Genomic DNA, 23,174 nt, shown 5'->3' on the forward strand with positions numbered 1-23,174 from the left:
GCCGGCCCGCCATCCCCGTGTACTCCGCAGGGGCGGAGCCGACGCCGTCCCGCCATCCCCGTGTACTACGCAGGGGCGGAGCTAACGCTGTCCCGTCATCCCCGTGTACTCCGCAGGGGCGGAGCTAACGCTGCCCGCCATCCCCGTGTACTCCGCAGGGGCGGAGCCGACGCCGTCCCGTCATCCCCGTGTACTCCGCAGGGGCGGAGCTAACGCTGCCCGTCATCCCCGTGTACTCCGCAGGGGCGGAGCTAACGCTGCCCGCCATCCCCGTGTACTCCGCAGGGGCGGAGCTAACGCTGCCCGCCATCCCCGTGTACTCCGCAGGGGCGGAGCTAACGCTGTCCCGCCATCCCCGTGTACTCCGCAGGGGCGGAGCCGACGCTGTTCCGTCATCACTTGTTTTCTTTGCTGAAGACGGCTTGTTGTGGCCTGGGTCTTCTAAAGTCCCGTTTTCTAGGCCACTGTGAGACGTAAAACAAAAACACCTGTGTCAAGCCTGCTTTGGCTGGGCGGCCCCCGCCAAGGCAACCCGGAGGTGCTGGAAGAGGGTGACGGGAGACCGCGGACCCCGTGGGGGGCTTGCCGCAGGCTGCGGTGCGGCCCTGTGCCCAGTGGGAGGAAGGATGGCAGGCGAGAGCGGGGACAGTGAGGGGCGTGCAAGACAGAGCCCTAGCGGAGAGAGGCCTGGTGCTTTCTGAACAGAAGCGTCAGGCCTTCCGGGGCCTGCCTCGCAGCTGTGGCCAGAGAGGTGTCTGCCGCGGGGCGCCCAGCCAGAAGCCTTTTCGGGTGCATGTCATGACCCAGGGCTTGGTGCCTGCCCGCGTCAGTGCTGCACCCACGGTCAGTAGCGCGTCGCAGGGCCCTTCTGTTTCTCCCAAGGCGGTTCCCTTCCATTCCCTCGGCAGCACTGATCGCCAGGTAGGAATGGGTGGTGGGTGTCTGTGGGATTCACAGCGTCCCTGTTGGAAGCAAACTTATGCAAAATGTTAAGAGTGTGTCCTATAATTCTTAATAGCCAACTCCCAATCTAGGGGTACCGAGGTGGCTCGAGGCAGATTAGCTGCAGAGGGCCTCCCGAAGACGGTTTCACAGGGGCTGGTTTTTTTTTTTTTTTTTTTTTATTCTTTTTTTGAGACAGAGTTTCGCTCTTGTTACCCAGGCTGGAGTGCAATGGCGTGATCTCGGCTCACCGCAACCTCCGCCTCCTGGGTTCAGGCAATTCTCCTGCCTCAGCCTCCTGAGTAGCTGGGATTACAGGCACGCGCCACCATGCCCAGCTGATTTTTTGTATTTTTAGTAGAGATGGGGTTTCACCGTGTTGACCAGGATGGTCTCGATCTCTCGACCTCGTGATCCACCCGCCTCGGCCTCCCAAAGTGCTGGGATTACAGGCGTGAGCCACCGCGCCCGGCCCACAGGGGCTGGTTTTAATCCCACTCACCGGGAGCAGCGCCATGCTGAGTACCTGAGTCCAGTTCAATGGAGTCTCTTGACATAATTCGGCAATGAACGTTTTCAGGGTGTGGTTGGTTCTCTGTTTGTCCGGAAGGTTGAGGTCTCCATAGTGACCGCTGTGTCCTCTTCATTTCCGATGCCTTATTCATTTGTTGAGTTATCATTTTGGGTGACATCAGGGAGCTCGTATCTTGGAATGCTTTCCTTCAGCAAAACTTCACCTCGGTTGCTCGTTGGGAGTGACATGGGCATGATCCCTCCCAGCCAGAGAAAGTGCCCACTAGAACTAGGAGGTATTTATGTCCCTGGGGCTGGTGGCATCTGTGCCAAGTCTATGGGCTGGTTTTCTAGTGGGCTCCTTCCTCTTTCTTGTTACCCAGGCTGCCCTGGGCTGTGATTATCAGGCTCATTCCAGGCACATGGACCACAAGGTTGAATGATGTCCTCCAAGTGGGCCTCTAGTCCCTTTCCCTCCAAATAATTTTGTACAAAGGCCAGTGAAGCGTCTGTCTCAAAGTGTGGGCTGTCGTGAACGTACTTTGACAGCGGGTGGACCAGACAGCTGCCGTCCAGACTAGGCCTGCGCTGTTTCCGCTCCCCGCCTCCACCCTGCCTCGTTTACTTTGAATCCCTTATCTTCCATAGCTTTTCCATCTTTGGAAGTATACTGGGGCTTGATGGCTGTGAAATCCATCTGAGAAATTAAGAGCGCTTGGATTTCGATGCTAGCATTGGCGAATGCCTGGTGGTGCCCCTTGCCGCTTCGGAATTACTGCGTGGATGGCTGGGGCAATGCATTACGGCCATTTCCTGTGGGACCTTTATTGCCTCTAACAATATTTTTTTGAGACAGAGTCTCCCTCTGCCGCCCAGGCTGGAGTGCAGTGGCGCCACCTCGGCTCACTGCCATCTCCACTCCCGGGTTCAAGCGATTCTCCTGCCTCAGCCTCCCGAGTAGCTGGGATTACAGGTGCCCGCCGACATGCCTGGCTAATTTTTTTATTATTGATAGAGGCAGGGTTTCACCATGTTGGCCAGGCTAGTCTCGAACTCCTGACCTCAGATGATCGTCCTGCCTCAGCCTCTCAAAGTGCTGGGATTACAGGTGTGAGTCACCACACCCGGCCCACTTCTAACACTTCTGACACTTGCTTAGCATGTTTCACTTTGGTGTTATCCGCCCTTAGCTGCCCTGTTTCCCTCCAGATGGCTCCATGTGACCTATCACAAATGTGTACTTGGAGTCAGTGTACACGTTGGTGTTCTTATCTAAGGACAGCTGTAAGGGCGATTCATTCCACCTTCTGCGTCAAATTTCCTGCCAGCAAAGCCCCTGCCTCCGTTACTCCATTACCTCTGAGGGGGTACCACAGCATACAGGGCGCTTCTCTTCCCATTGGTGACCAAGCTATTCCCATCTACAAACAAGATCCAGTCTGTGCCGGGAGGGCTACGTCCTTTAGGTCCGGGGGTCCAGAGAACACTTGGTCTGTGACCTCCAGACAGTGATGTAGGATTTCTCCAGCTCCTCGGTGGGAGGGAATAGGGAAGCAGGGTTTGGAGTTCCAGTGGTTTGCAGCTTTACTTCGGGGTCGTCTAAAAGTATGGCTTGACGTCTACCCAACTGACCTGCTATCAGCCAGTATCCTCTTTTTTGCTCCCGTGACACATGGTGGGGCACATGTATTGTGACTGGCTGCCCCAAGGTCAGCTTCTCGGCTCCCCTGAGTAGCATATAAGCAGCAACAACCGCTCTAGGGCGGTGGGGGGCAGCCAATGGCCACTGTGTCCTGCTGCTTTGAAATGCATGCCATGGGTTGTCACGCTTTGCCTCACCTTTGCGTTAGAACTTCAAGGGCACACCAAGTTGGAAGGGCTGACAAGATTTGGAAGCCCTAAGGCGGGGGTGGAGGTGAACTTACTCATCAGTTGCTTGAGCGATTGGTGCCTTGCTTCCCACTCGAAAGGATCCTGGTCAGCCCTGTTCAACAGTTCACATAAGGGCTTTATCGTTAATCCATAATTAGGGATCCAAATCCGACAAAATCCGGCCATACCTACAAAGCTGCTTAGCCGTTTTCTCCTGGCTGGCTCGCCAAATATCCAGACTAAACCAGGGGCTGGGCTGCTAATTCTCACGGCTTGATAATGAGACGCAGATGAACTGGGAAAGAGAGCTTGCTTCTGTAAACGGGCACAGGGAGCAGGCTGTGAAGAGAGCACCAGACCAACTCAAAATCACAAAGTTTTCCAGAACTTATAAACCTTCACAGCTGTATGTCTACGTGTAATTATGCATTCATCTAAGGACATAAGTGATGAACTTCTTCTCCTCTATAACTAAGGCCTGAGTCCTGCAGACCTTCCTCTGGACCCTCAGTACTGTACTTTTACTTAATCTGAGGGGCCCAGGTGCTGGGGTGATTCCCCTTATCTTGTCTCCTGCTAAGTCACGGAGGTTTGGGGAGCTCCTTTAGACCCCAGTAAAACTTGTTTAATCCTAAATGGGTCCTGCTAAGAATTCCTTCATTATCTTGTCATGCCTGAAGGCTCAGAAAAGGCCTGGGCCACACTCTTGGTGGGCTTTCACTACATTCCAGCCTTTGTAGAAGGGCACTGGCTCTCTCAGCTTTTAATTAATTAATTAATTTTTTTTGAGACAGAGTCTCACTCTGTCACCCAGGCTAGAGTGGAGTGGTGCAATCTCGGCTCACTGTAACTTCTGCCTCCCAGGTTCAAGCAGAACCTGGAACTGGTTCTGCCTCAGCCTCCTGAGTAGCTGGGATTACAGGCATGCGCCACCACACCCAGCTAATTTTTATAGTTTTAGTAGAGATGGGGTTTCGCCATATTGGTCAGGATGGTCTTGAACTCCTGACCTCACGTAATCCGCCTGCCTCAGCCTCCCAGAGTGCTGGGGTTATAGGTGTGAGCCACCACACCAAGCCAGTTTTTAATATTTAACCACTCCGTCAGTGCTGAAACAGTTGTGTTGGGGGCCCGCCGGTTCAGCTGTTAGTGACACCTGGCCTGCCACAGTGGTGTGGAGCCACTCCTGCCCTAACTCCATCTCCTCTTTCCTCAGCCAGGAAAATGGTGCTGCCCACAGATGCACACCTGCAGAGGCCAGGCTCCAGAGGGGACCCACGTATAACGTGAGTGTACCAGGAAGAAGGCTGAATGTCCTGTCAGAGGATGGACATTCATGACCCTGGACAGCAGGGTGTGTCCTGTCATCTGCCTCCTGGGGGATCCAGCCTGGGGACGCTCTGCACACAGCACCCTGTAGCCCTCCCAACTGGGATTTGCTTGCTTGACCCCAGAGCTTAGAGAGAGACACCCACCCCCACCAAGCCCTCTTGTGTCAGATTCCCGGGGGAAACCTGATGGGTGGCAGTGGCCCCCTCCAGCCAGCCCCCACCCCGCTCTACTTTCTGAATCTGAGGACAGAGGAGGGATGTGCGGGCATTTAGGGCCCCAGACAGAGGGTCTGGGAGAGGGCGAGGGAATCTCAGGAACTCGAGGGGCAGGAGAGCCTCCCCCTGATATGTCAGAGGGAAGGATGTGCCTTGGGCTGGGGCTTCTGTGTGAAAAAGCCTCAGCAAGACCCGGGGAAGGGTGTCCAGGCAGGGGGAAGGGTGTCCAGGCAGGGGGAAGGGAGGGGCACTCTGCAAAGGCAGCAAGGAGGTGGCGCATGGCCAGGCACAGGGAGGAGGCAGAGGCCAGTGAACCAGGGGCATGTTCTCGGGGCCCCTGAGGGCAGTGGCACAAGCTGTGGTCCCTCACATTTGGCTCAGAATAAATCCCTTCAAATATTTGACAGAGTTTGACTCTTTGTAGACACTCCCACCTGTGCTTGGTGTCAGCTTGGGCTCTCTTTACTGCTCAAACAAATGGGATAATTTGCTGAAGTCCAGCAGTATCCTCCTCTCCCCATGAGAATCCCTGGTCTCCCAACATTTGTTTGAGATCTAAAGCATCTTTTGCTGAATGTTGGAAATAGATGCTCAGTGCCACAAAGAAAAATCAGCACTGAGACAAAGGATCTCTCAGCAAGGCAGTTTTTACTTCCTGGACTGCAGGAAGGGCACTCACTAGCCATCTTGCCACAGGAGTACAATGAACAAAGGAAAACACACAAAGTTATCCCTTACATATTTGGGGGTAAATGCCTGAGGTTTGTCCTCTCACACCAGGGAAATCGAGGACACAGACACACAGAAGTGAGTTTAAGAGCAGAGGTTTAAGAGGCAGAGGAAAGAGGAAAGAGGAGAGTTCTCTCACCTGCAGAGAGAGAGGGGCGCCCGAGTGGGTCTTCCAGTTCCTTGGTGAAAGCACGGGTTTTACAGATGAGCTTGAGGAGGGAGTATCTGATTTACAGAGGACACGAGCGATTGGTCAGACTAGGCATGTTATTTGCATCGTGCATGAAGAAGCTGGCCACCCCACCCTAATCTTTTGTTATCCAGACGGGGTCTCTACCTGGCCGGTGCCACGTTGCCTGCTTTTTACTGCACAGGTGGCGACAAAGAAGAGGGAAGAGGGAACCTCCATGTTGAACATACTTGGCTTCTAGGTCACCCTCTTCTGTTGCCGCAGCTGCCTGCCCTTACCCATGTAAGCTTTTGGCTTGCCTGTCTATGCTTGCAGCTTGATTTTTCAGGCTGCTTTTTGTTAGGAAAGAAATTATTTGAGGGCTGCTTTTTATTAAAAGGAAAGCTTACTGAGGACTCTCTTACCCTCCCTATCTGCCTAAATTTATTTCTAGCTCCTGTAATACCATGACTTGGATCCCTTAAATAACTCAGAATCGGGCACCACTTGCCCTGTGTGGGGGTTGTTGGGAATAGATGCTCAGTGCAGCGAAGAAAAATCAGCACTGAGACAAAGGAGCTTTCAGCAATGCAATTTTTACTTCCGGGGCTGCAGGAAGGGTTCCCTCACTAGCCATCCTGCCTCGAAAGTACAATGAACAAAGGAAAAAACACAAATTTATCCCTTATGCATTTGAGGTCGTCCTCACTGCTGTGTCTGATCTCTGTTGGCTGGAGCCAGACCTCACAATCTAAAACCTGATTGGCTAACATCTTAAAACTTTTCTAAACAGGTAAAAGCCATGGAGAGCTGGGACACACCTGTGAGCACGCCCAGCACAGATATCTTGGTTGAAGTACAAGGACACAGAATGTACTACGTGCCTGTAAGCACGGCATGTCTAACAGCTACAGAGGATAGGGCTTCACAGAGTTACGAGCACACTTATTCTTTAACAAGAAAGGAAACTAAAAAGGAGCTTCTCTACTTCCCACAGAGGTGTCTGCTTTCTCGGTGGAGTTGGAAGAGTCATGGCGGATTCTTCTTAGGTCTGAAGTTCTGCTTCCTCTGTAGTGCATTACCTGACTTCTTCGGCTTTCAGAGATACCAGAGATGGCCTTGGTGTGTATAATGGCAGGTGAGAGCTATGAATGTTCAGGATGACTGAGGACAGTCTACAGGAAATGGTCGTTACTACAGGGGACCACTCGTTGCACATTTAGATAAGAAAATCATGCATGCTTTCTTGGCTCTGTTTCTTGGCTCCGTTCCACCCTAGGCCAGTGACCTAAGAAAGCTCAACTGAAAATACTACCTGTCAAACTAAGTCACTGCAATAAAATTCTGCCTTTAAAGGGGATTTCCATTTTGTAAGGACATTGCTGTCTCTGCATCTAAACCACTGGGAACTTTAAGGGGGAGACAATGGCTTCATTTACGTAACAGACCTTGCCTTTTTTAGGTCCAATGAGCTCTGAGATGTACATTTTTTACCTTGCCTCACCTAAGCCATGTATTTGGAGATGCAAATTTAGAGTTGCCTAGTTAACAATTGTTTAAGGCATGGAATAGATAATCAAGAGATTAGTAGTCTAAAGCAGGGAAGAAGAAATTGTGAAAAACAGGCAAGTGAAACATTTTAAATCTCTAAGACCTGCCTCTGTCTCTAAGACCTGGGTCTGTTAAGTCTGTGTGTTTATGTGTCACACTGAAATAATATTTTACCACCAATAATATGAAAGCGCTCTAATTAGTTGGCTTCAAGAAAAGTAAATATTTATCAGACTCATAGAAGCTAGCCCAGGGGCCTTTCAGTTCACACGACTTTAGCAATCTTTGGTGAGATTAATTTGGTAAATTTAGTCTCAAAATTCTCTCCAGTAATTGAAAATCTTAAAGTCATGGGTTAAGTAATCCTAGGTTTTTACTCGGAATTAGGGTTTTAAGAGAATAGCAGGAAAGTAAGATGCATTTTTGGTGAAGTTTGTAAAAAAAAATGAGGATGTGGTTTTTGCTTAATGAAACGTATTTTTTTCTAGTTTAGAGAACCTTTCTACTGGTGTTGAGATGAAAACCACTCTTCACAACCAACCATTCTTCTGTAAGCTGGTCACTTTGCATTGGTACCTCCTGGCTGGAATTCCAAGACAACAGCTATGGCATCTTTGTGTGTGTGCGTGTGTGTGTGCATGTGAGTGTGCGTGTGCATGCACGTGTGTGTGTATGTGAATGTGTGTGTGCACACTTAGGTGTGTTTATGAGTGCATGCCTGTGTGTGTTTGTGTATGTGAATATGTGTGTGCACCCTTAGGTGTGTTTATGTGTGCATGCATGTGTGTGTGTGTGTGTGAATGTGTATGTGCACACTAAGACGTGTTTATGTGTGCATGCATGTGTGTGTGTATGTGAATATGTGTGTGCACCCTTAGGTGTGTTTATGTGTGCATGCATGTGTGTGTGTGTGAATGTGTATGTGCACACTAAGATGTGTTTATGTGTGCATGCATGTGTGTGTGTATGTGAATATGTGTGTGCACCCTTAGGTGTGTTTATGTGTGCATACATGTGTGTGTGTGTGTGAATGTGTATGTGCACACTAAGATGTGTTTATGTGTGCATGCATGTGTGTGTTTGTGTATGTGAATGTGTGTGCACACTTAGGTGTGTTTATGAGTGCATGCATGTGTGTCTGTATGTGAATACATGTGTGTACATGCTTAGGTGTGTTTATGTGTGCACACATGTGTGTGTGTTTGTGAGTGTGTGTGTGTGTGCACACTTAGGTGTGTTTATGTGTGCATGCATGTGTTTTGTTATGTGTTGTGACCACAAGGTACAAAACTGGCCTAAAAATAAAGGAGCGCTCATAAATTAGTAAGTCCAAATGCTTTTCAATTCACATGACTTCAGTAAACCTTTAATAAATAACCTGGCTTTAAAATCATTGATAAAATAAAATTAGAAATGTCTTCGGAATTGTCAACGTATGTTGTTATTTAGATTTACTGGTCTAATATTGTTGATTTAATAAAAACAGTAAATCCTGAGTCATTGGCCAAAAAAAAAAAAAAAGCCACTTACTTAACCTTAACTTTCTTACTTAGGTAAACACTTGAAATTCACTGGCTGTTTGGTCAACAGGGAAAGAACTTTAAACGATGACTGTAAACCAAAAACATGAGACAGGTCCCAATCAATTTCGAAGTTTATTTTGCCAAGGTTAAGGGCATGCCCATGTGAACCCCAAAAATATGAGACAGGTCTCAGTTAATTTAGAATGTTGATTTTGCCAACACTGAGGACATGTGTCCATGACACAGCCTCAGAAGGTCCTGAGGACTTGTGCCCCTCTGGTGGGGCTACAACTTTTTCATTCATTTTAGGGAGACATAGGACATCCATCAATACATATAAGATATACCTTGGTTCAGTCCGGAAAAGGCCAGACAACTGGAAATGAGGCCTTCCAAGTCATGGGCAGACTCAAAGATCCTGACCAGCAGTTGGTTGAGTTATTATCTAAAGACCTGCAGTCAGCAGAAAGGAGGATCTGGGTTACAATAAGAGAGACCAAGGTTTGATTGTGCAGGTGAAGCCTTCAGGTGGGGGTTTCAGAGAGAATAGGCTGTAAATGTTTCTTCTCACACTTAAAGAGTCTTCCTATCAGTCTTAAGGCCTGTGTTGATGGTAATGAGGTAGGCCCACCTCCCTCTTCCTATCTTGGCCTGAGCTAGTTTTTCAGGTTAACTTTGTAATGCGCTTGGCCGAGAGGAGGGGTTCAAGCAGATGGTTGGGGAGCTTAGAATTTTACTTTTGGTTTACATGGCTATCATAATTTTCAAAGTAATCTAGGTAAACTAAAAATTAATTAGGTAAATGTAATGGAATAAATGCTTGCAAATAAATGTCATATAATTTAAAATCTAAAGTTATAATAAAATAATATTCATTAAATGTCTGCATCATTTCCATTTTTTTAACAAAAATTTGATTATAGGAAAACATTTTTCTAAGAAACAATGTGTTCTTATGAAAAGGAAATAAATTTTGTCTAATTCAAAGGCTATTTAAAGGTTATTTTTGAAACAAGGTATATTAGGGTTCTCCAGAGGGACAGAACTAATAGTATATATATGTACACACATGCATATATGTGTACATGCATGTACACATATATACTGTGTGTACATATATGTGTGTGTGTAGGGGAGTTTATTAACATACACAATCACAAGGTCCCACAATAAGCTGTCTGCAGGCTGAGGAGCAAGGAGAGACAGTCCAAGTCCCAAAACTGAAGAACCTGGAGTCTGATGTTTGAGGGCAGGAAGCATCCAGCACAGGAGAAAGATGTAGCCTGGGAGGCGATACCACTCTAGTCTTTTCATGTTATTCTGCTTGTTTTTTATTCTGGCTGAGCTGGCAGCTGATTAGATGGTGCCCACCCAGATTGAGGGTGGATCTGCCTTCCCCGGTCCACTGACTCAAATGTGAATCTCCTTCGGCAACACCTTCACAGACACACCCAGGATCAATGCTTTGCATCCTTCAATCCAATCAAGTTGACACTCAGTATTAACCATCACACAAGGCAAAAGGAGCTAGTACATAAGAGAGAGATAGTGAATGTTATAAATATGAAGAAGTATTTTTGGTAGGAAAGTTTAAAAGAAAAATAATTTTATATGAGAAAAAGTCTTACGTGGTAAATTTTTTGCCCTAAAATAAAATGACTGGTTATTTAAGAAAGAGAGATGTGGCTGGGTGCGGTGGCTCATGCCTGTAATCCCAGCATTATGGGAGGCCAAGGTGGGTGGATCACAAGGTCAAGAGATCAAGACCATCCTGACCAACATGGTGAAACCCCGTTTCTACTAAAAAAAATACAAAAATTAGCTGGGCGTGGTGGTGCATACCTGTAATCCCAGCTACTCAGGAGACTGAGGCAGGAGAATTGCTTGAACCCAGGAGGCAGAGGTTGCAGTGAGCTGAGATCGCACCACTGCACTCCAGCCTGGCATCTGGTGACAGAGCAAGACTTTGTCTCAAAAAAAAAAAAAAAAAGGGATGTTTAGGATAAGACAGGAACTCCAAGCATATTGTAAATGGTTTGTGTAAGTGGCAATGAGGTTTATAAAAAGGGAATTTATGAAAAAAAGCTTTACATAATCAAGTTGGCTATGATTAAAAGGAAATTTTAATAGTCTTTCTAGGGGTTGGGTTTTGATATTAAAATATACTAATAAACTAAAGAATTGGTTAGAACAACAAAATTTTCTTAGGGTACTGATGTATTCAATAAAATTACAAGATATTTTAATTTTTTTAATTCTAAAGTTTAAGTTTTATTGCATCTCACTGTTTTCAGCTTTCTCTCCCCTTCAAGGAGGCCTGAAATCACTTTCTCCTTCAAACTTTTCATCAGTTCCTGTAACTATTTTCCTCAGATTCTAACTGCTGTTGTGGCCTGATGCTACAAAATATTTTATCTTAAGGATCTTGACCAGGTGCAGTGGCTCACATCTGTAATCCTAGCACTTTGGGAGGCTGAAACAGGTGGCTCTCTTGAGGTCCGGGATTCAAAACTAGTCTGGCAAAATGGTGGAACCCTGTCTACTAAAAATACAAAAAAATTAGCCAGATGTGGCTGGTGCCTGTAATCTCAGCTGCTTGGGAGGCTGAGGCAGGAGAACTGTTTGAACCCAGGAGGTGGAAGTTGCAGTGAGCTGAGATCATGCCACTGTGGTGCAGCCTGGGCAACAGAGTGAGACTCCATCTCAAAAAAATAAAAATCTAAAGAAAATGTTTACTTTCGATATAACCTTCTGTGCTCTTGGCTTTAAATTCTTCTACGAAACTGGAAACTTTCACTTGTGACCCAGGACACATTATTCCTATGTGTCTAACTAATTCAAGTCCTAGGAAGACTGAGATTTAAAAAAATGTTATAGTGTCTGTGTTTAGGTATTGCTTTTAAAGACCTCATGCCATTAACTTGCAGGGCTTTGACCCTGGTATAGAAAGGACACAAAGCTTGCTAAACTTTAAACATGAATAGCAGCTAAAGCCCCATCTTCAGACCCATGAGCTGACAATCAACACAACCTGCATTCATGAGACACACAGCCAGATCTTAACACTACTCAATCCCCTAGAAGAGGTGAGCACGTGAGAGTTTCCGGGCTGATTTTGAGAGAGAAAATTAGTTCAGAGTTTCTCTACAAATTAAATATTATCATCAAAGCCACACTGATGGAGGGCCGGCATCCAGGCCCTTGAGTCACATTAACAAGGTTTTCTTGGAGCAGTAACAACTCTTTAATTTACAAAACTATAAAAGGTTTATGGAAATTATGTCTTATGGTCAAGATGATTAAAATTTAGTAGCTTTGTTTATAATATTTGAGAGACAGATTTAGTTGGCCTCATGCTGTTTTTATTAGGGAGTATAAAACAGAGATTTGGGCAAGTAAGCTTTCTCTCTCAAAGAATAAAGGGTTTTGCTCTGTTTTTTTTTTTTTAAATCCTCGAGTTATGAGATTGGCTTAGTGAATGGCTTATTTTACAATGACTGGCAATCCTACTTTGTGATATCAAGTGTTTCAAACTTTGGATATTTTACCAACTTTTCAAAATCAAATTCTAAATTCGGTCTATTTGCCCTATTTATTTTTTGATATTGGATCCCCTGAAGTTCAGAAGAGACAAATTCTGCTTATTTGGTATAATAAAATCATATGGGAAGCACTGTCAAATATGAAATGATATTTAACCTTCTTTGGATTATTGCCTCAGCCTCCCAAGTAACTGGGATTACAGGTGCACACCACCATGCCCAGCTAATTTTTGTATTTTTACTAGAGACAGGGTTTCACCATCTTGGCCAGGCTGGTCTCAAACTCCTGACCTCATGATCCACCTGCCTTGGCCTCCCAAAGTGCTGGGATTACAGGCATGAGCCACCACAGCTGGCCTTGTTTTTATTTTTGAGACAGGGCCTTGCTCTGTTGCCCAGGCTGGAGTGCAGTGGTTTGATCACAGCTCACTGCAACCTCTGCCTCTTGACCTCAAGATCCTCCCACCTCAGCCTCCCGAGTAGCTGGGATTACAGGTGTGTGCTACCACACCTGGCTGATTTTTCTATTTTAGTAGAGAGGGGGTGTCTTCATGTTGCCCAGTCTAGTCTTGAACTCCTGAGCTCAAAAAATCCACCCGCCTTTGCCTCTCAAAGTGCTGGGATTACAGGTGTGAGCCACTGCACCTGGCAGATGTTTAATTTTTTTTTTTTTTTTACCAAGTGTGCTGGGTTGAATGGCATTCCTTAAAACCATAGGCCCAAGTCCTAACCCCTGGTACCTGTGAATGTGACCTGATTTGGAATCGGGTCTTTGAGGATTTAGTTAAGGTGCAAATTAAGATGAGGTCCCACTGCAGTAGGGTGGCCCTTAATACAACACGACAATGTCCTAAGAAGAGGAGGAAACACACACACACACATGCGCGCATGCACACGCACACACTCGCATGCACACACAGAGACAGAGAGCGAGGGAGGGTGGAGAAAGCCAGGTGGTGACAGAGGCTGAGATTGCAGGCATGCGCACTGAAGCCAAGGGAGCCAAGGACGTCTGCAGCATTAGACCCTGGAGAGAGCGTGGCCCTCCCAACACCTCGGGTTTGAACTTCTAGCCTCCAGAATTGTCAGAGAATAAATCCGTGTTGTTTTAAGTTACTCTGCTAAATTTGTCATGTCAGCAATGTGAAACTAACATGTATCTATGCAACTTTTTCAATAAGAAAAACTATTTATTTTCTAATGTGAGGGGCATGTAACTGTTCCCATGATGATCACGAATGAAGACAGCGATCGGAAGACGGTGGAATTGCATATGGTCGTTATTTCCGTTGTGCTGGGAGTGTGTGACTCACAACACAAAAATGTGCTATTTCTGTAATCAGAAAAAAGAAGTACATAAACAACATTCTAAGACAGCGTAAGCAGGGATTTACCCTCTGGAGGTGAGCAGACAAAGGCTCAAAGAGGATGAAGGAGGAGAAGGAGGCCGCATTCTCCCTCTGCTGTACGAACATAAACACAGGTCATTCAACATATCTCTCCGTCAGTAAGAATCAGTCATTAGGAAGTAAGGAGACGAAGGTAATGAAAACCAAAAGCACATTTAAAAATATTCTTTAATTTTTCAAATGGGACAAAGCCCTGTCCTCATAGCCACGGGAAGAACCTGTGGGCAGAGGTGTCACTGTGACGCTTGCATCATCAAAGGAGCCTGGTGACGTCAGCACCAACAGAAGACTCCAGGGTTAGGAGAGCCGTAGATGGCAGCTGGATCGTGGTGTGACACAGACCCTAAGATATGATGCTTGGAAGAAACTCATCCTCAGCGGACGTCTTTGGCTGTCTCTTTACATCACTCTAACCCAAGGTAAAGGACTTTTAAAGACGGATCTAGGAAAGTTTGGATGGTTGTGGTAAAATCAGGGTCAGGGTCATCCCTTAGCCTTGGCCTCAGAAAGATACTGACAGACAGGCAGCTCATCAACATACAGCTAGGGGCGTGCCCAGGGACAATGTCACGGAGGAGGGAACACCGATGCAGAGAATCTGGCTACATGGGCCCATCTTACTCCATCCACGTGACATTTCTGGTGATCTTGAATTTAAAAGGTGGTCAGTTTCAAATCGCAGAGGCAAAAGAATGGCCCAACTGAAGCCTGCCCAGGATGCCATTATATGAAGAACTGTCCCAAAGAAATAAAACATGAGCCACATTTTCAGTGATCAGTTTCCCAGAAGCAACATTACAAACAGTAAAAAGAAACAGGTGAATTAATTTTCATAATTTATTTTTCATTTAACTCACTCTTTCCAGATGACAACACCCAGACTGTTACCATTTCGGTGTGTAAACGGTATAAAGTTATGAGTGAGATGGTAAATTCTTTTCTTTCCCGCTGTGTCTGACTTTGAGACCCCACCTTGCAGCATACCTCATTTCACAGTGGCTGCATTTCACGTGCTCAGGGACCACACGTGGCAAGTGGCTACTTTATGGCTACCAGTGCAGAGCTAAAGCATCATGTTTGTTAAATTAGTGTTCAAAATGAAAATCACTGTGAGCCTGAGGTGGGTGGATCACCTGAGGTCAGGAGTTTCAGACCTGCCTGGCCAACATGGTGAAACCCCATCTCTACTAAAAATACAAAAATTAGCTGAGCATGGTGGTGTGCACCTGTAATCCCAGCTACTCAGGAGGCTGAGGCAGGAGAATCGCCTGAACCCAGGAGGTGGAGGTTGCAGTGAGCCAAGACCGTGCCACTGAACTCCAGCCTGGGGGACAGAGTGAGACTCCATCTTAAAAAAAAAAAAAAAAAAAAAAAGGAAAATAGGAGAATTGGAGACCTGCACTTTGTGTGGACACAGCCCAGGGGTGTGTTCCTGATGGGCTTGTAAAACAAATCCCAGGCACTGCTGAGAACCCAGACTTCCACCTTAAAGTCTAATGCCTTTAACTTAGACAACATTCCCTGTTTACAAGCACCTGCCTTTGAGAGCACTTGTGAATTTTTAGACTGGCATAGTCTTGGAACAAATGATCCATCTTACTATCTCAGTGAGGAAGAAAGAATAGCAAGTCAACTTTGGGGGAGGGATACCTGCTCCTGGGTCAAGATGACTTCCTCATCAACGCCTCATTGTGTTCACAGCCCTGCAGTGGAGAGATTTATTGCTTTTCTTTTATGCAATCAAGTCAGACTTCGATCTGAACACGGGGAGAAACAGAGTGTGTGTGCAGCTGGCCCACAGGAGCAGTCAGCCCCGGGCACTCGAAGGAGGACAGAGGCTTCCCTGACTCAAGTTGCTGTCTCCTGACAGCTGAACATTCTAGAAGCAACCTCTAAGGTTGGTGGTGTCCAACTGCCCATACATTAACCCCTTGTTAGAAGATGGCAAATACATCTTTTATATTGCTTAAAATACAATTTTTCTTCCTTTTTCCTTAGGAGAGAATGAATTTGAAAAGAATGTTGTTACTGGTTTTATTTGTTTTTTCACTGATGTTGGTTAAGCGTTATTTCAGGTAAATATAAAATATTGATGAATCATGATCTTTAGTGATTGGTAGAGATGGCCTTAATTTCATTTTAATTAATTTAATTTTTTGAGACAGGGTCTTAGTCTGTTGCCCAGGCTGGATTGCAGTGGTGCCATATCAGCTCACTGCAGCCTTGACCTGCCAGGCTTAAATGATCCTCATGCCTCTGCCTCCTGAGTAGCTGGGTTTACAGGCACATGCCACCACACACAACTAATTTTTAAAATTTTTTTGTAGAGACAGAGTCTCCCTATGTTGCCCAGGCTGGCAGAGATCATGTAAACTGCTGAATTTTGTCCAAAGATATCAATACTACTCTCTAAATAAATCAGAAGTCACCTCCTCTTTGTGGGACAAAACATCATTGTTAAACACTGAACYACTACGTATAGRCTGCCTTCTAGGTACCAGGCTCTGTCCTATGGGGATGCGGCAATAACCAAAGTGCCTGTCCTCAGGGGGCCTTCATTCTATTTGGAGAAGGTAGACACTAAACACACATAAAAGACAGTGCCAGGGATATAATATTTTATAAAACAAGCATAATAAATAAGGGTGAGAGTGCCATTTTAGATGAATTATAAACTATCTCAAGGTTCCATCTCTGTGTTTGATATAAACAAGACTAAAGTCAACCTATTTCAATACATGTAGAAAAATGTGTGCTACAGGACACCTCTATAAACCTCCTGATATGGTCTGGCTGTGTCCCCACCCAAATCTCAACTTGAATTGTATCTCCCAGAATTCCCACGTGTTGTGGGAGGAACCGGGGGAGGTGACTGAATCATGGGGGCCCGTCTTTCCTGTGCTATTCTCATGATAGAGAATAAGTCTCATGATATCTGATGGGTTTATCAGGGGTTTCTACTTTTGCTCCTTTCTCATTTCCTCTTGCCGCTGCCATGGAAGAAGTGCCTTTCTCCCCCTGCCATGATTCTGAGGCCTCCCCAGCCATGTGGAACTGAAAGTCCAATTAAACCTCTTTTTCTTCCCAGTCTTGGGTATGTCTTCATCAGCAGCGTGAAAACAGACTAGTACATCTGCTGATATTCTCTCATCTAGAACAATTTGAATTCTTGCCTTCTCCGTACCACTCCTCATGGCCTTTTTCATAAGCAATGCAGTGTTTTCTGAGGATATTTGAACAGCAGTAGTATCATGAGAGATGATGGTTTTTAAAAAATGAAGGCTTTGCACAACATGTACCTTATAAAGGACTTGTACTCAAAATAGGCAAAAAGCTCTTAAAATTCAACAATAAGGAAACAAACACCTAAATTTAAAAATGAAATAGTGGCATTTAAAACATTTAAAAATGAGCAAAAGAACGGAATAGAGTCTCACAAGAGAAGACAGACAGATGGGAAATAAGCAAACGCCAAGACGCTTGGCCTCATTTGTCATCAGGGAATTGCAATCAAAACAAGGAGATGCCACTACCCACCCATTAGAACAGCTAACACCCAAAAATCTAAAAACCAGGTGCTGGCAAGGAAGTGGAGTGACAGAAACTCTCATTCATTGCTGGTGGGAATGCAAAATGGTGCAGGTACTGTGGAAGACAGCATGGCAGTCCCTTAGAAAGCTAGATATAGCTGGCTGGGTGCGGTGGCTCACGCCTGTAATCCCAGCACTTTGGGAGGCTGAGGCGGGTGGATCACAAGGTCAGGAGATCGAGACCATCCTGGTCAACATGGTGAAACCCAGTCTCTACTAAAATACAAAAAATTAGCCAGGCATGGTGGTGCACACCTGTAGTCCCAGCTATTCGGGAGGCTGAGGCAGGGGAATTGCTTGAACCCAGGTGGCGGAGATTGCAGTGAACGGAGATTGGGCCACTGCATTCCAACTTGGTGACAGAGCAAGACTCTGTTTCAAAAAAAGAAAAAAAAGAAAAAAGAAAAAGAGGAAGAAGAAAGCTAGATATAGCTTTACCATGTGACAGAGCAGCTGTGCTCCTAGGTATTTAGCCAATGGATTAAAAAACTTATGTCCACACAAAACCCTGCACAAGAAGTTTATGGAAATTCTCCTCACACATCCCTCACACCACTGACAAAGTAGGTGTCCTTCAGCAGGGGAAGGGTAAACACGCCGTGGTTCATGCAGAAACAAACAAGGTGCCCTTCAACAGGAGGAGAATGATACACAGGCTGTGCTCCTCCGTGCGATGGAATCCCACTCCACAGCAGCAAGAAATGAGCTGTCGAGCTGTTAAAGACGTGCGGGAGCCCTAAATGCATATTGCTAAGTGCAAGAAGCCCGTCTGAAAAGGCTGCATGCTTTTATAATTCTCATATGACATTCTGGGAAAGGTAAGACTATATTGGCAGGAAAAAGATCCACGGTTGCCACGGGGTGGAGGTGGGGGAGGGGGTGAATAGGTGAAGCACAAAGGAATTTCTGGGGGCAATGGAACTACCCTGTGTGACAGTGTAACCAGGGACACATGTAAATTTGCATTTTTAAAAAAACCCATAGGATGTTATGGCAGAAGAGTGAAATTAACATATGTAAATTTTAAAAAATTAGCTAGGAGGTTTGAGGTATCCTAGGAAGCAGTGCAGAGTGTGAGAACGTAATCTCCATCGCACATGTATAGAACAGGTCCGCTAGAAGGGGAGAGGGAGAAAGTCCATGACCTAAAATAATGAGAATGAGGGGAGTTTAAAAGTAAAGGAGTTCAAAAGTGGTGGCTCACGCCTGTAATCCCAGCACTTTGGGAGGCTGAGGCAGGTGTACCAAGAGGACAGCAGTTTGAAACCAGCCTGACCAACATGATGAAACCCCGTCTCTACTAAAAATACAAAAATTAGCCAGGCGTGGTGCTGCACACCTGTAATCCCAGCTACTCGGGAGGCTGAGGCAGGAGAATTGTTTGAACCAGGGAGACAGAGGTTGCAGTGAGCCGAGATCACACCACTGCACTCCAGCCTGGGTGACAGAGCAAGATTCCATCTCAAAAAAAAAAAAAAAAAAAAAAAGACAGTGGCTCATGCTGTAATCCCAGCACTTTGGGAGGCCGAGGCGGGTGGATCACGAGGTCAAGAGATCGAGATCATCCCGGTCAACATGGTAAAACCCCGTCTCTACTAAAAATACAAAAAAAATTAGCTGGGCATGGTGGCACGTGCCTGTAATCCCAGCTGCTCAGGAGGCTGAGGCAGGAGAATTGCCTGAACCCAGGAGGCGGAGGTTGTGGTGAGCCGAGATCGCGCCATTGCACTCCAGCCTGGGTAACAAGAGCGAAACTCCGTCTCAAAAAAAAAAAAAAAAAAAAAGGCACATGAGTGCTGTGTTTGGGTTGATAAAGGTTTGTTCCCACAGGAGTGTGAGTTAGCAATTCCACTGCTGCTATACATGTATATTTGAATCAATTAAATAAATGGATGGGGGATGGGGGAGCAGGTTTCTCACTGTTGGAGGGGACTTCACAGACAAGCAAGAGAGGGGGCCAGAGTGATCCCGGGGGCAATGGATTGAAGCTGGAGACCTCAGCATGAACTCACCCTTACTATGAACAGCGATGATTACATGGCAACATGTTTGAAGACGTGGATGTACACACAGATTAGCAGCTGTTTCCTTGCTCTGTTAGCTGAGAGGGCCCAGAAGCAACGACACCCTAGTAGCAATAAGCACTCCAGGTGCCTAGGTCTTGGCTTCTAACACCATTCTCCAGGAAAACAACCAGGGCTTCTTAGAGAAGTGGACGGTTCTAGATTTGGGCAGGGGATTTACAAGATGAGCCCAGAGCACCTTGCGGGGCCAGGAAGGAAGGAAGGGATTTTTACAAATTCTATTTTTAAGGGAGTATGTCACTTAACTGGGACAGGGGAGCTAAGCTAACTGGGAGAGCTCCCAATGGCCAAAGCTGGATCCATTTAGTAAGACAAGAAAGTAACATTGAATCACAACCCAAAGCATGAAACGAATTCCACAAGTCCATACTGATGTAAATGAATGACTGGAGGAAAAAAAAAGAGGGCAGAAAGGAAGGAAGGCAGGTCGGCTGAATGTCGGAAGAACTGAAGGAAAGAAGGGGGAAGAGACAGATCTCCCATGCAGAATTCCAAGTCATGTCTGTAGATTCTCCACTACCAAGGACACAGACCCTGATGCCCCAGTCCTAAAGTGTGGGGCACACGCAGTGTTTCCTTATAAAGACCCCAGGATGGAAAGCGGGGAGCAAGAGCAGTCTGTGCGTGGAGAAGCCTGAAAACACAGCTCTAGCCAGGTGGGCAAGGTCAGCATGGACGGGAAGGCGTGAGGAGGTCTGAGAGGCTGCTGCAGTCACTAGGAGCCTGTGCATTTGGAGGCTGAGTGCAGGGTGGCGTGCTGGGTGGGATCCCGAAAAAGAGAAGGGACATTAGGTGAAAACAAGAACATCCAACCAAAGCATGGACTCCCGTTAACAGCAAGGCATCAGTGTTGCTTCATGAATTGGAACAAGAGTACCCTACTCAACCTAGAAGTGAATGATGGGGAAACTGGCTGGGTTCAGGGAATTCTGCATACTAGCTGTAGAACGTTTTTGTAAAGGTGAATCTGCCCTCCCCTCCACTTCCCTTCCTTCCTTTCTCTCTCTCTTTCTTTTTCTCTTCTTTCTTTTTTCTTTTTTTTTTGACAGAGCCTTGCTCTGTTGCCCAGGTTAGAGTGCAGTGGTGTGATTTCAGCTCACTGCAACCTCCACTTCCCAGGTTCAAGCAATTCCCTTGCCTCAGCCTCCCAAGTAGCTGGGACTACAGGTGCATACCACCATGCCTGGCTAATTTTTGTATTTTTAGTAGTGACGGGGTTTCACTATGCCGGCCAGGCTGGTCTCGAAATCCTGACCTTGTGATCCACCTGCCTTGGCCTTCCAAAGTGCTAGGATTAAAAGCATGAGCCACTGTGTGTGGCCACAGTATTCTTCTTTAGGTTAAAATAACCCTCTTCAGACAAGGATGTTCTCTGCTCTGGTCATTCTGCAGCGCCCCAGAAAGTGATCAGACCAGCTCGATCCGAGAATGAGGACTTTTTAGAAAGTTCCCCTTCGTTGCTTCATGTTTTGATGGTGTCTGGCACGGGCAAATTGGATTTTGATAGTGTAGCCCTGGGGAATCCAATCACGGACTATCCGTGGCTAAGGACACTTCAGGAAGGGAGGCAGTCTTCAAGTCATTGATTTATTGAAAGTCATGGGTTTTACTTAAAAATATCCCAGGGTTACTATCCTAGGCAGCAGAGGGAGACTCTGTCTCTACAAATAATTTAAAAATTTTCCAGGTGTGGTGGCACACCCCTGTGGTCCCAGCAACCCAGGAGGCTGAGGTGGGAGGATTGCCTGAGCCCAGGAGGCTGAGGCTGCAGTGAGCAGTGGTGGGGCCACCACCCTACGGTCTGGGTGACAGAGTGAGAGCCCGTCTCAAAAAAAAATAAAAAAATCCTCGCAGGGTTATGGCGCAGAGGTTGCCTAATAAGCCTGCTAATCAAATAATTCGCCTGAAAGCACAATCACGCTCTAGATGAATGCAGTGTTGAAATGCAAAGGGAGGCAGCTTGTGCCTGTGGTCCCAGCTACTTTGCAGGTTGAAGTGGGAGCGTGGCTTGAGCTCAGGGCTTTGAGGCAGCGTGAGCTGTGATCATGCAGTGAGAATGCAGCTCTTAAAATAAATAAATAATAACAAAATAAATGCAAAGAGAATCAAAGATGAACTCCTCCCCACCTCTTTACAACATGTAGCAAAGCCACTTATGTTTGGTCAATAAATTAATGAAATCTATGGTTTTGTCTGAATATACATTCTCTTAGTTTATCTGTTTATTTCCTTTTTTAAAAAAATACCTTCCTCCCAACACCCATATTCTTTCCTGACATTCTGCCCTTGGCCATGACCTCCTTGACCTAGATCTCTTCCCTAGAGCAGCTCACACCCTTCCACACCCGGCTGAGATCTCTTCTCCAGGTGGCTTCCCCTGACTCCCATTTGGGTTGACGCATGTTGATGAAAAGCCACACAAGGTCTGCCCATCGCAGGCTCCGTAAGCACTGATCAGACTCCTTGTAATCATTCCATTTCCCTCTGTATCCAGGAATTGCCAAGTAGAAGAGCTTCAGCTCTCAGACTGGTTTCAACCCAGGTAAGAACAAAAATATCTTTACATGCACACACAAACAGCGTATCTCGGTTTGAAGAAACAGGTTTTTCTTCCCCAGTCACCAAATTGAGCTCTCCTGGGAGGTTTCCAGAATCGGGGTTTCATTCTGGAGGCTCTTATAAACAACCCAGGGTCTGCTGAGACCCAGGCAATCACGGAGGTGATGAAGAAGGGGATGCACTCAACCTGCCTCGGCTTTCCTGGTTTAGGGAGTGAAAGAGTCTCTTGGGAAACAGCTTGAAAATGCCGCGGATGACGCTGCTCGCCTTTGGTGTCAGCACTCAGGGGCAGCCTTGACCTTTGTAAAGTGTGTAGTGTTCAACGTTGTGTTGCGTTCCTTACTTTATTGAATCCATTCCCTATGGGTTTGGGGTTATTTACCGTTTGGGAGCTATTGTAGGCAAAGTTCTGGTGACTAAGTGTAACCTTTTTTGTTTTTTTCTTACACAGATGTGTGACTTCCTGTGTGAGATCAATTTCTCAAATGAAGTTATCAGGCCAGATAATGCAGACATTTCAAATTTTTGATACAAATTTAAAATTGCTAAATTTCCTTTTAATCACGGCACGATTTTCTCCTCTTGTCTACAGCACGTAAACTAAAGTATTGCCAGTTTTTTTATGTTTGGCAAAGCTGCTAGTTAAACCATCTCAGTTCAATTTCTGTAATTGCATTGTTTGAGGTTTTTTTGTTTTTGTTTTTCTTTTTGTAGAGACAGGAAAAGGGGAGAGAGAGAGAGCAAGCAGAGAAGGAGGGAGACATAAAGGCACCGTGGAAGGGAGGCGGTCTCCTGCCTCCCTGGCCTCAGCAAATGATTGGAGAGTGTTCTGATTTCGGGCTGCCTAATTTTGAGCTGCAGTCAGAGCTCAGAAAAGGCAGTTCCTGGGCTCAAAGGCAGGTGACTGGGGAGGAACACACAAGCCCAGGAGCCAGGTTGGCTGGGCGTGGCATCCCAGCCCCCACGTGTTAACTGTGTGGTGTCAGGCAACTTACTCAACCATTGTGCCTCTGGTTCCCCATGTGGAGATCAGGGGTGGTGGGGATCAGGGGTGGCGGGGGTCAGGGGTGGTAAGGATCAGGGGTGGTGGGGACCCGGGGTGGCGGGGACCCGGGGTGGTAAGGATCAGGGGTGGTGGGGACCC

The 23,174-nt window shown here is 46.4% G+C and overlaps 1 protein-coding gene across 1 annotated transcript in view; it reads left to right on the top strand.

The window, feature by feature from the left end:
- The first annotated feature begins 13,984 nt into the window (after nucleotides 1–13,984).
- Nucleotides 13,985–23,174, top strand: part of GLT6D1 (glycosyltransferase 6 domain containing 1) — a 13,679-nt gene continuing 4,489 nt past the window's right edge. Inside the window, exons 1-3 of the mRNA XM_032261925.1 lie at nucleotides 13,985–14,216; nucleotides 15,499–15,872; nucleotides 21,966–22,013. Coding sequence (XP_032117816.1) covers nucleotides 15,802–15,872; nucleotides 21,966–22,013 — 119 coding nt within the window. The 5' untranslated portion in view covers nucleotides 13,985–14,216; nucleotides 15,499–15,801. The remainder of the gene's footprint in view (nucleotides 14,217–15,498; nucleotides 15,873–21,965; nucleotides 22,014–23,174) is intronic.

Source organism: Sapajus apella, unplaced genomic scaffold, assembly GCF_009761245.1.
Source record: "Sapajus apella isolate SASKATOON/1434 unplaced genomic scaffold, GSC_monkey_1.0 scaffold126, whole genome shotgun sequence".
Lineage (NCBI taxonomy): Eukaryota > Metazoa > Chordata > Mammalia > Primates > Cebidae > Sapajus > Sapajus apella.